At 36.8% G+C, this 12,824-nt stretch overlaps 2 protein-coding genes across 2 annotated transcripts; one reads left to right on the forward strand and one right to left on the reverse strand.

The window, feature by feature from the left end:
- The first annotated feature begins 3,154 nt into the window (after positions 1–3,154).
- LOC142530958 (glutaredoxin-like) lies at positions 3,155–6,793 on the forward strand. Its single transcript, XM_075636906.1, has 4 exons — positions 3,155–3,309; positions 3,563–3,651; positions 6,333–6,431; positions 6,520–6,793. The coding sequence occupies exons 1-4, from the start codon at positions 3,254–3,256 to the stop codon at positions 6,597–6,599; spliced, it is 324 nt and encodes a 107-aa protein (XP_075493021.1). The 5' UTR covers positions 3,155–3,253; the 3' UTR covers positions 6,600–6,793.
- A 3,169-nt stretch (positions 6,794–9,962) lies between these two features.
- On the reverse strand, positions 9,963–12,181 carry LOC142532027 (inactive LRR receptor-like serine/threonine-protein kinase BIR2). Its single transcript, XM_075638328.1, has one exon. It carries the CDS (start codon positions 12,028–12,030, stop codon positions 10,228–10,230), a length of 1,803 nt encoding a protein of 600 aa, XP_075494443.1. The 5' UTR covers positions 12,031–12,181; the 3' UTR covers positions 9,963–10,227.
- Positions 12,182–12,824: the final 643 nt, after the last annotated feature.

Raw genomic sequence — 12,824 nt, forward strand, 5'->3', positions numbered from 1 at the left:
TGAGCACTGCTCTTAGAAACAACTTGCCCTTCCAATGCCTTCACCTTCTTCCTCAATTCCTCCAACTCCTCTGCCACAGTGGGAGATTTAGAACCTGCACTTGACTCCCTTTCCTCCTCCCTTCTCTCTTCCTCCTGCGGCTGCTCACGTTGCTGCTCGGGATGACTGGAATGATGAGTAGTGGTCTTCTTTGCCATGGCTGTCTTAATGGCATCAGCGATAATCTTATTCAATTCCTCAGGTGTCAAATGGATGGTCGGCTGGGGACCATTGGGTGGCGGACCACCTACATTAGAGAGACGCATGTTGTTCTCTTCCTGAATCCGGGAAGTGTCTTGGTTTGCCCTCCTAGTAGGAGCCATATCAACGCCTTAGAACTCAAATTTTCCACAGACGGTGCCAATGATACAACCTAGGAGAAATCGACGAGTCGGGTCGGGTACTCTGCCGGATTTGCTATCAAAATGTTGAAGGAAATGTGAGTTGGACTTCTATATTGAACTTCTTTCCTCCCTGAGCGATTTGAGATATCTGCGAACAAGAAAAGAACCACATGAATGGGCGCTGGAGGGGTGTCCGGCGTGACCACTCCGATGCTTAAGTCAGTGAGGAACTCAAGCAAGAAAACCAATGTAGCCAAGTGATGGCTGTGAGATTGATGTGGAGAGTGAGAGTAAATGAACAATAAATGAGAGCATTCAATGTGTGTATTAATATCTGAATAGAGAATAAATGCAAGTAAAGAACCTGGTATTTATAGTAGAGGATGCAATGATGACCTCGTTCTTTGTGTTGAGCATTAATTATAGTAGGGCGGCTGATTATACCCTATTGTTCTGACATATCAAATATGATACTAGTCACATCCAGACCACCTGATTTTGTCAACCATTTATATTAATGTCAGAGATAGGTCGGCTGCACACACCCTACTACGTCGACGCAATTAAATGCAGCGCTGATATCGAAGTGGCCCGAGTAGAATGCTTCTCGGGAAATCATAAGAGAGCCCGGGTATCCAATAGGCCAGGAAGATAACTTCCCGGGTATTCCATGGCCCGGCTCCATGGCCCGAGTCATCCCGGAAAGATTGACTCGGGAATAATCCTATTCTCCTGACTCGGGCTTAATCCATTCATGGCCCGGGACATCCCGGGTACTATCCATGACCCGGGACAGCCCGGGGTATCAGTACAATTATAGAGGGATCCAATTCCTTCCAAAAACTAAAATCACTATATGTATGTAAGCTGCCAAAGTTGAGATATCTGTGGAAGAGTCATGATCAGAATGTTTTGCTGAGCAACCTCTCATTCATATACATCGAAGGTTGCCCCAACTTATGTTACTCTTCTCAGTGGCAACACAAAAGAGTCCTGTACAAATTCAACAGATTTGCATTTATGATTGTGGGATGATTGAACAAATTGTTCTGAGAGAAATACATATGCTTCTGCTATTGAGTTTCCAAAGCTGGAGGTACAGATACTTAGAAAGCTGCCAAACCTCGTAGCTCTCTCAAGGAGTTGAAAGCATAGAATTAACTCAGTTAACACAACTAATGATTGAGGATCGCCCAAAACTCAGAACCATAAAACTTCATGCTTTCGATGGCCTACGCCATCTTTTCTCTTCACCATGCACTAGAAAATGGAAAAAACAACTTGAGTCGCTCGATCTACTTTATTACGACGCCGTAGAAGAAATTTTTTGGGATAAAGTCAAAGATGAAGGATATCACCGTATCATATTCCCTAGATTGAAGGTACACGGATTATTGGATCAGCCATGCCTCACAACATTCTACAGAGGTGTTGATAGTATCAAGTTTCCCAAGCTGAATAGTCTGTTACCACTTGATTCAGAACCTGCCTACGACGATCCTCTATCCTCGCTCTATATCACCCTTCCTCACGTGTGTTTTCTATTTCTTCATAGTGAATGCATTCTGGATAATGGTCCTCTTTTTCTTTTTGTTTTTGTTTTTGTTTTTTTGCCCTATATTGCCTCGTATCATTCAGAACTGTATCACGGTGATGGTGAAATGGAATTGATAAACTACAATTGCATGATGGAATTTTAGGATTCTTTGATGTTTTGCTGCAGCAACAAATAAGTAGTTGTTGTTATTATTCTTATTGCTACTTGTAAGTTGTTTTAAATTTGGTGTGAACTAGCACACTCTAAAAAGGATAAATTAACAATAGACTTAAATTCATGATATTTATCATAAAAAGTCTAGTTGAATTCTATATATGTGGTGACTTTTAGATGGAATAATTTTATAGTTTAAAATAATTTCATTTTGAGGAAACGTTAATCTGTCATTCAATGTCTTCATCTTCTATAGGTTGAAATTCCTGGCTTAAAGATGCTGAACATGTTCTGCCGGGTATTGTTAGCAAATTATGTTGTTGCCATACCCCAATCAAATTATTTCTTAATCTCGAATCTTCAACAACCAAAAATCTTACGAATCTTAATTTGCATGTAGAAAAATGCTCGGGGATAGTTGAAGTGAATCAAGTGATTGGAGATGAGGACGAAGTATCTATTAAGTCTATGTTTCTTAATTTGAGAAAGTTGTATACGATAAATCTAGGTAAGTTGAGAAGCCATGCTTTTGAGTTGCAATCACTAAAAGAAGTTAAAATTGATGCTTGTCTGGGGATGGAAATTTTTACTTAATACACCAAATTTAACTAAGTTATAAACAAGGAGAAAGTTGAAACAAAAAACCTGAAAAATAGCAGCATTCATCACTTTTTGATAAAAGAGTGGAAATACTAGGACGATCAGGACTGAGTGAAGGCGAGGACGGGGATGAGGAGCAAGAGCATAGGACGGATAAAAGACGATAAGGCTACGAGGAGGAAGAGAGCAAACTAGAAGGTATTAGCAAACTAAGGAGTCGTGATTTGTAGCCAATTGATTCTAGTGTTGAAGCCTGTGACCCTGAGTTTTGAAACTTGATAAAGAGATGTTTTATTTCTTTAGCCAAAAGACCAAATGACTGATGCAAAAAAGTCCCAATTGTAATATGACGGTTTAGTGTCTTATAATAACAAATTTTGATACTCGAAATATAAAAATATTCACTTTTATTTATAATATTTTATTAGAAAACCCTGTAAAATATTAAATTATTGCATATACATTTATATTATCTATATCTATATCTATATCTCTTATCTTGTACACAAACTCGATCTCGAAGGCTTCGTAAAAAGTTTCATTTCACGAAAGGGAGAAAATGTCGCTTCCCAAGGCTAAGGAACTCGTCTCTGCAAACCCAGTCATCGTTTTTAGGTTCTCTATCTGCAATTTCTTTATTTATTTTTCTTGTTTTTGCTCATACAAAACACCACTCGATGGTTCTTTCTTAAATTTTCTAATTTTTTTACGATGGGACTCGTTTGGTGATCTTTTAGGATTACAATGGTGAAAATTTTACAATTTTTTTTTTATCACAAAAAGGTTGAAACTTTGTGAACGGAGAATTGTGTCTTGGTGTATACGGATTTTGGGTGAATTATGTATGGATCTGCGTTTTTAATGGCAGCAAAAGCCACTGCCCGTTTTGCGTGAGCGTGAAGAAATTGCTGACGGAGATCGGCGCGTCGTACAAGGTCGTTGAGTTGGATGCAGAGGGTTTGTTCTTTCTTTTCTGCCCTAATTTTTTACATCAATACTACACTTTATTTTTTTATGATGCTTAAAAAATTTTGTGTAATCTTTCTTTGCGATGGTAGATTTTTACATTCTCTAGTTCTTTGATTTGTTGTGTTTCTTCGCAGACAGGTTTTTTTAGAGTTTCCGTGAACTGGGAAGTTTGAATTTGTGATAAAGCTGTGAAATTTCTAACATAGTTAAATTTTTATGTTCTCTTATCCTTTGATATGTCATGTCTACTTGCATACTGGATTTTCAGTGATTTCGCGAACTGGAATTTGAAATTTATGGTAGATCTAATCTGAAGTAAAACAACAGAAAATAGCTCAGGGTGGAGACAGCCACTCTAGTAAAGCCATATCATAGCTTCCGGTTGGTGTAATACTCTGAAAACGTGGTCCTTAATGGACTCCATATGTTTAGCTTTCAATTCGAGGTTTTGATAGGCCCACTGCTTCAATATTCAATGGCGTTTCAACCCACAACCACTAACATCAACATGGTAAATTTGGGGAGATGAAAGGATGGATTTTTGAAATTTAGATATGGAATTGACATTTAAATGAAATATACATTGATTCAATACCAATTTTTTTCTTGTACACATGAGATTTGCGCGATAATTTTCATTCTAAGTCCACAATTTTCCATCAACTCCCGATTTGATATTTTACACTCCTTAATAGACATTCAAACTTGATTAACAGTTTCCATTGTCATAAATAAAGGATTTTTATGTCCTTGTGGCTTTTCAAAAATGAAGCAACTCAAGTCGTCCAACCAATGGAGCTGCAAGAATTATTGAGTTTTTTTCTAGTATGTTTATAACCAGACTTAGCATATGAACTGTTATGGTCTCAGTCAATTGCTGAACGAACTGTGGAGCCAATTTATACCATCCTGACCTTGAGATAATCCATAGTATTTTCTTTATTTGCCCTTATTAACATTTTTTATCTTGTTGAGAGCTATCTTAAACATGGATTGCTCGTCAAACAACATTGTCAAGTCCTTTGTTTCCACTTGGATTTCACATATTACCGTTTCTGTTAACGGAAAACGAGTTTATGATATGCGTGGAACCTCAAGGCTTCAGTTGGCTGATCCCAAACATGGGAAATAATATGTTTGATTTAAAACACCTATATTTTGAGATAAATGCTATTTTTTCTTATCTGTCATTGTGATTTAAGTAATGCTTTATGTGTTAGTTATGGATGGCATGACTCGTGAGGGCAGGCAAAATTGTACTTTTAGCTTTTATTTTTGTCACTGATTATATCCAGTTGTTTGCTTTGTGAGAAAAATAATTACTTTAGTTGAATCATCTGACATCAAGTTGAGTAATTTAAAAAGTGCAATTTCTGAGGATGGTACTACTGAAATTTAGGCTTAGTTTGGAAGTTGTAAGGGAAAAGAAAGGAGTAGAAAAGTAAAGAAGAAAAGTGAAAAGAAGAGGAGAGGAGAGGAATGATATATATTTTTTTATTTGGGAGTTGAAGAGAGGAAAAAAAAGGAAAAGAAAATGATGTATCATTGTTATAATTTTTCCCCAACATGTGTTTCCCCCTATTTCCTCCCACTTTTGGGTGTGAAGGAGAAAATTTTCCCCCTATTTACTTTCTTCTCTTTCTCTTAAAAAAATCTCAAACAAAACTTTTTTTAAATTTTTCCCTCCAAATCTTTTATTTCTCTCCATTTTAATACTCCCAATGAAGCCAGAGATGACAACGGATTCGGGTATAATGGATAACTGACCTAGGCCGACCTAATGTAAGTCTAGCTAAACGGGTGTTGGGTTGGGTATGGGCATTAACTTATATACATATATAGATTGATAGATAGTTAGATAATTAAAATAGTGTATATTATCATCTTAAGAGAGAATCTTCTTGTCAATCTTCACCTGTATTGATTATTATTTTTTGGTTCAAATTTCAATGGATTAAGTGCTTGGAAAACTTTGCTCTTTCTCTAATTTCTAAATTTATCCCCCTTCCCATGCTTGTACCATTTTGTTTAATGTTTTTTGGCGTATTTTGTTTAATTTGTTTTGAACAAAGTTTAAAATTAGATATGTCCAAACGGAAAATTTGAATTTTTGTTCGACGGGTCTGGGGTCTTACTAAATTTAGGTATGGGTCGGGGTGGGTATGTGTTAAGATTTAAACGGGTTGGGACAAGTATGGATCTTCCATAATTTAAACGGGTTGATCCCTACTCAAATTATTCATTGTCTTCACCGTTGATGGTTATGAACCATGTTCGGATGATCATTTTTCCTTTTCAATTAATGTTAAAAATGAATAAAGTCATTTAGTATAATTTGTTATGCAGTATCAATTCTTAAATCTCAAATCAATTGTTTGAATGGGTATATTATTTTGATTGTAGTACATTTTGAAGATATAATGTTTATTCGAGTGGTTTCTCATGATAGAGCTTTTGTGCTTGTTGAAGCATTGTTTATTGATGAGAAAGTAACTATCTTAGTGATTGGGTACTCTCCAACCAAAAACTTTGAAAAGTTTTTTGAGCCTAAAAGTTGCCTGCACTTTAATATCCCAATCTTTGGAAAAACATTCATCTTGTGCATAATTGGTGCAATAACTCAAGTATCACATGATTTAGAGATTTCAACTGTTTTGACGACTATGAAGGTGATGGTAGTGAGATACAAGATGCGCTGCTAAAATGGACTGGACAGCGCACTGTTCCAAATGTATTCATCGGTGGGAAGCACATTGGTGGTTGTGATGGTATATGATCTATCATTTAACCAATTTCGGATTAGTTGCATACTTCTTTGTCTTCGGTCCCTGTTATATTCTCTCTTGTATATTGCAGCGACAACAGCCTTGCACAGGGTTGGAAAGCTTGTGCCTCTGCTAACTGAAGCTGGAGCAGTTGCAAAATCTTGTGCTTAGAGGGTTGATGGATTACTATATCTGGTTATATTTGCTATGATAAATAAGCTATTTCTCGTTCGATGTTACCTTGTTCGTTCTATGATGTGGACTCTGTAAAAAACTTGTGTTGAAATTGCTGAATAATGGCATGTTTGTGGGTGAATTATACATGTTAATTTGTATGAAAGCTGCTGAAGATATTATTAGTTGGATGGATTATTATGTTCGGAAATGCATGCTATGCCTAGGAATGACAATGCTCGTGAAATTTTTTTCATGCCTGCAACATGCTATACTTTACTCGTCGACCAAATTAATTTTTTTTATAAATTGAATTTCCATTTTTTTTGGAAATGCATTTAGTCCTTTTACCTTTGACAACGTTTTGTCTGTATCGCAATTTTTTTGGCAAAAGTGCTTAGAAACAGAAACTTTTACTAAGGCAATATGATGCGTGTAGTCCAATCATTGTTTTTTTAATATATATATATATATATATATTTCAACTAGTGTTTATTATAATAAACTGCCATGATGTGATGGATATTGGATGTCTTTTTTTTTTTTTTTTTAAACACTACATGATCAACCCCTTCGTCCGGTTGCTCGATAGTATTTGTATCTCGTACATAGCAAGTTTCGGACACTCCCTTGCAATACACGGACATTTGCATATGTAGCAATAACCCTTGGCCACAAAATTCGTCTTCAAATCCTCATATAGTAATGCTCATTCCATCTAGGCGACTTACTTTTTCCTAGGGATCGTAGTCGAGCCGAACTCTTGAATGTTTGAACTTGGTTCGTTTATAATCGAGCCGAGCTCAAGCTTTATTTAACGAATATATGCATGGCTCACAAGCTTATTCAAGTATTTATCGAGCCTAAACAAGCTTAATAAATATGAATTATACATTTAAATTTGCATTAAATTAATTAAAAAATAAATTATATATTTAAAGAAAAATATATTATTTTTATTAAAATTTGTAAATTTATTATAATAAATAATTTAATAGCTTTTTCTGTATATTTCATAAATAATATGTAAAATCAATAAATCAAATATCAAAACTATTATTTTTCATCTAAAAGATTACTCATGAACTTACCAACGAACATGTTCACGAGCTAACGAGCCGAATACTGTAATGCTTGAGTTTGGTTTGTTTATCTTAACGAGCTTCATTAAACGAGCTCAAACGAGCTTTTATCGAATCGAACTTCGAATAGCTCACAAACGGTTTGGTTCGTTTACATCCCTACCTTTTCTCCTTTGGCAAAGAAATGAGCCTTCTTGTCCACCATTTCTTCTCTCACACTAAAGGATCGGTAAACGTAGCCTTTCCTTTTGGAAGAATCTCTCTTTCCTAGGAACTCCATGAGTAACTCTGCCATGACGATGGCTTTATCCACTCACTGTCTTCACTTATCGATGCCGCACCTCTTGCTTTGCCGAATTTTGGAGACTATCCATGAAGTAGAATAGTAGATCTCCATTAGTCATCTTAGGAATTTAGGAATAGTGACCTTTTGCCTCAACTCCGTAATATATATATTTTTTTTCCGTAGATAACATTCTTAGGTTAGAAGTGGCGCTTAAGTTCCCTCTTTGACTCATCCCGTGTGTCAATCCAACATAGAACCCTTTCCATATCGGCATGTTTCCTACACTACCATAATATAGCGGTGTCGGAAAGATAGAGTCTTGAACTTCATACCTTAGTTGTCTCATTCACCAAGTTGAAACACTTGAAGTATAAGTGCAATTTGCCACAAGAAGTTCTCGACCTCCCCAACCGATGATAGACCCATTAGCCAATGCCCACTTGTACAGTGGCGGAGCTAGGAATATAGCTCAACCCAGATTATAATTTTAAACTCTAAAATCTTTTAATATTTTAAATTGATATATGCGGGTTAATATCATATTAATCCAAAATTATATAAAATTTACATATAAATTTTTTTAAAAATAAAATGAGGCACCCGGGCTCAATGACTGTGGCTCCATCACTGCTTGCACACCACTATATCCGCCTGCATCACCCCAATGCCAGCCCTCATGCTCTAACCATAGCTCTTTTAAGTTAACGTGTGACCTTTTTCTTTCAACTTTGCCTCTCTAAGTACTCAACAAAACCACCGTAGACAGTGATTGTGATGAGAAATGTATGTGAAGTTGGAGTAACTCGGAGAATTTGTAATAGAGAGAAAAAGTATCACTTAAATAATATACTTGGTTCAGTGATAGTTGAGTAATTTATAGGTCTCACTACGCTAATAAATAATAATACTTGGTTCAGTGTGTGATTCCACAAAATCCTCATCCGTTTTTGACTTTTTCAAAGGGCCACGAATGTAGTTTGCTATTTTATTAGTCTAATGTAGAGTTTAAAACGAGATTAATGGACAGTTTTTGAATAAAAAACATCCTAAAACTTTTACCTTCGATTCTTCTTCTTACCTGAAAACACACCAAATTGACCATTGCCAAAATCACATTCCACCTCTAATCTTGATTTTAGATAATATATGATTATTTTAATATATTTTGAAAGCATTCTCAATCACGGAGAAGTGGTTGGCTGGCACCTTCTGTTCTGATCTTGTCATAATGTGAAGTTGTCTAAAGTCAATCAATCACACACATTGTTGTTGTTGTTGTTATTATTATTCTTTTTATTTTTTTAAGAAAAACCAATCACACGTTATTATAAAAAAAAGAAGGAAGGTAGTGTTGATTTAGAGTAGTTTAAAAAAGAGAAAATCTTTCACTGAGCTTAATATCAAGAACAACTAATATTGGCTTTTTATAGTATTGATGACTTAAAATTCAAACTTAACTTCCAATATCCATTCAAGTTCCTAAGATTTTTTATTAAAAAAAATTGATATCAAAAACTAAAAATTGTCCAAACCGGAACGACAACTCAGCCTAAAGATTCTTCATTCTTAGCATATATAGCAAGTCATACCATATTTTTTTACTATTCCAATTCGAAGAAATTAAATTTTGTTAAAATGAATTCCAACCATAATCAAACCAAAAAAAAAAAAAAAAACAACCCGCGAGGAAGCCAAACCGAACTTTCTCCAATGCTCCTTGTTGGCACACAACTCTCACCAATGGAGGCAAATATACGATGATACCCCGCCCGCGACGACGGAAACAAAAACGAGAAAACAACCAGACGAGAGGGATTGGAGACAAGGGACCGTGAATGAAACAAATGTCTCAACTTCACTTTTCAAAATGGTTCAACCAATACAACTATTTCCACGATTTCTTCTCAATTCACGCCCCCACATAATAATACTTGGAAGCATTATGAGATGGGACAAATCTATAATGAACTAAAAGTATTCCCCAACCAAATCTTCAATGAAACATTTCAAAGCATAGCACTAGCAGCAAAAGAGAAACAACAGATACCAAGAACCAAGGAGTACTTGTCTTACAATAAATTCAAGCATAAAATCTTAAGCAGGCAACCTATTTATACAGATATATTCAGCCAATATCACTTGATATGGAATATAAATCGAAACGGCCACCACACACTTTGCTCGTGCGAACTTACCCGAGGCCGCAGAAATATGTGCAATAATCATTAGCCATACATCTCACACTAGGTTTCCCAAGCTAAATGGGAGAGGTGGACTCTTGTTTCCCAAAAAGTAGTGGAAATTCATCATACTGTTCCGAGAAACCCCGTTCTTCGGCCATGCTCTTAAGTGACTCATAAACCTGGTACATAGACCACCTATCCTTTGGCCTAGAAATCACACAGTTACATGCAATTTTCAAAAATCGCACGATCTCCTCATCGTTACCCCGAGCACACAATATCTTATCGATACTGTCTTTAATTCTACCAGATGCAGAGAGCTGATTCACCCAATCCTTCAGATTACCCTTATAGCCTTCGTCAGCCATGCTAACATTCAGCGCCTTTTGTCCCGTTGCCAACTCGAGAAGTACCACCCCAAAACTGTAAGCATCCCCTTTCAGGGAAGCAACCATTGTGCTCGAGTATTCCGGAGCAACATACCCAATTTCACCCAAATCCCCTACGACATAGTTAGAATCTGAAGAAGTTACAAGTCTTGCCAAACCAAAGTCCATTATCCTAGCATCAAAATCCTCATCAAGCAGAACGACGTTAGAGCTAATATTCTGATGCAAGATAGGAGGCTGGCAACCATGGTGAAGCCAAGCAAGTCCTCTTGCTGCCCCCAAAGCAATCCTAAACCTGGTTCCCCAATCAAGAACACCAGGATTGCCATTCAACACAGATCCCAGAGTCCCATTCGACAAATGCTTATAAACCAAGAGTTTCTCCTCCTCGACCAAGCAAAACCCCAACAGCGGAACCAAATTCGGGTGCCTTAGCTGCCCTAATCTATTCATCTCCATCCTAAACTGCTTCTCCCCCATCTTACCTGCACAAAGCCGCTTAATTGCAAGTGCTGACCCATCTGGCAAAACCGCCTTGTATGTCGTCCCCGTCCTACTCGTGATTATGATATTTTTCTCACTAAAATTATTCGTGGCAGCCAACAAATCCACCAACTTAACCTTTACAAGCGGTTTCTGGAACAACACAACCTGAGTAAGCCTGTGAGACCTCAATTTTTCAGCCCAACTACTCCCATCATCTCTTCCTTCAATTCCATCTCCGCCCTTTCTCTTCCTACTCGACTTGGAAAAGTACCACCACCACAAACCGAATCCCAATAGCAAAGAAGCTGCTGCACCAAAAACCCCAGCAGCAATGATTATCGCCAAACTTTTCTTACTCAAGCCTCCGCACTTACCCAACGTACCTCCGCAAAGCCCACCGTTTCCACCATAATCCTGCTCCAAAGCATAGTTAAACAAAGGCACTCTCCCCGACAAATCATTATTCGCAACAGAGAACTTTTTCAACCTCCCCAAATTCGAAAACTGTAAAGGAATGCTCCCAGACAATTTATTGCCATCTAAGATCAAATTATTCAAATACGAACAATTAGCAAGGTCAACAGGGATTTGACCCGTCAAATCATTCCCGGACAGATCCAAAGTCACAAGATAAGGCACCCAAGAGCAGATTTGAGATGGGATCGAACCGGAGAGACCATTACCAGAGAGATCCAGCGTCTGAAGACTTTGACAGAACTGTAGAGCATCTGGGATGTTTCCGGCGAGACCAAAATCCCGAAGCTCCATACTGATAAGTCGATTCTCGCGGTCGTTCCAGCATGAAAGACCAACGAACTTACAGATAAACCCGACCGTAGAATTCGCGAAATCCCACGTGCTGAGCTTGCCCTGGGGGTCCCTCAACGAAGTCTTCACTCCTTGCAGGCACTTCACATCATCTTCCGCAAAAACCCAGCTGCAGAACAGCAGGAAAAGCAACGGTAGGCAGATGGATTTGGATCTGTTGCGGAGGAGATTCATTGCTTCTGATCGCAGATCGGTATGGTTGGAAAGAGAGCTAGTGGAAATGGAGAGGCATTTTCTTGGGGAGTTTCGATTATTTGCTGGATTTTGATTTTGATGTTTGAAACAACATTTGACTGGAATTTTCTTCGATAGGAAAATTGGGGTTTGGTCCACTTGTGAATTTCATGTCGCCAATAATGACAATTATATACTATATTTAATCTATTTTAATGTAATCTTTCTTTTAAAAAAAATCGAATATACATCTACGAATTACACGAATGAAATCACTATTATTATATTAAAATAATCAGTTCTCATAATTTATTTCATACACTACGAATATTTGAAAAATAAATGTAATCTCCCACCTGTTGTGAAAAAATAAAATTTATGGTAAAAAGTAAAAATCTCAAACTCTCAAAATTTACCAAACTACACACTTTATAATATTTTTCTCTCTACTCAATTGTGATTTTCTTCACAAATGAGAGATCTATTTATAGGAAATCTTTACAAATAATCCAAAAATAAAATACATCGTTACCTACATCATCACACACTAATTTTCAATATTTACAACTCTTATTTTAAACATTCAAATATTCAACATTCAAATATTCAATAAACACATTTTAAATATTATTTTCCAATACTCCCCCTTGTGATGATGATCATGATACGATGATGTCTTCATTACGTGTTTTGTACTGCCTCGTTAAAAACCTTACTTGGAAAAATCCATTGGGATAAAAACCATAGTAACGGAAAAAGAGTGCAGTCACGTAAACTCTCCCTGATGTTGACAT

The sequence above is a fragment of the Primulina tabacum genome, chromosome 17 (assembly GCF_025594145.1).
Source record: "Primulina tabacum isolate GXHZ01 chromosome 17, ASM2559414v2, whole genome shotgun sequence".
Taxonomy (NCBI): domain Eukaryota; kingdom Viridiplantae; phylum Streptophyta; class Magnoliopsida; order Lamiales; family Gesneriaceae; genus Primulina; species Primulina tabacum.

Bases quoted from the DNA above. Each gene is read 5' to 3' on its own strand.
- LOC142530958 (XM_075636906.1), top strand. From the start codon at position 3,254: ATGTCGCTTCCCAAGGCTAAGGAACTCGTCTCTGCAAACCCAGTCATC. The intron at 3,310-3,562 runs GTTCTCTATCTG...TTTTAATGGCAG, and splicing joins AACCCAGTCATCGTTTTTAG to CAAAAGCCACTGCCCGTTTT. The intron at 3,652-6,332 runs GTTTGTTCTTTC...ACGACTATGAAG, and splicing joins CGTTGAGTTGGATGCAGAGG to GTGATGGTAGTGAGATACAA.
- LOC142532027 (XM_075638328.1), bottom strand. From the start codon at position 12,030: ATGAATCTCCTCCGCAACAGATCCAAATCCATCTGCCTACCGTTGCTT.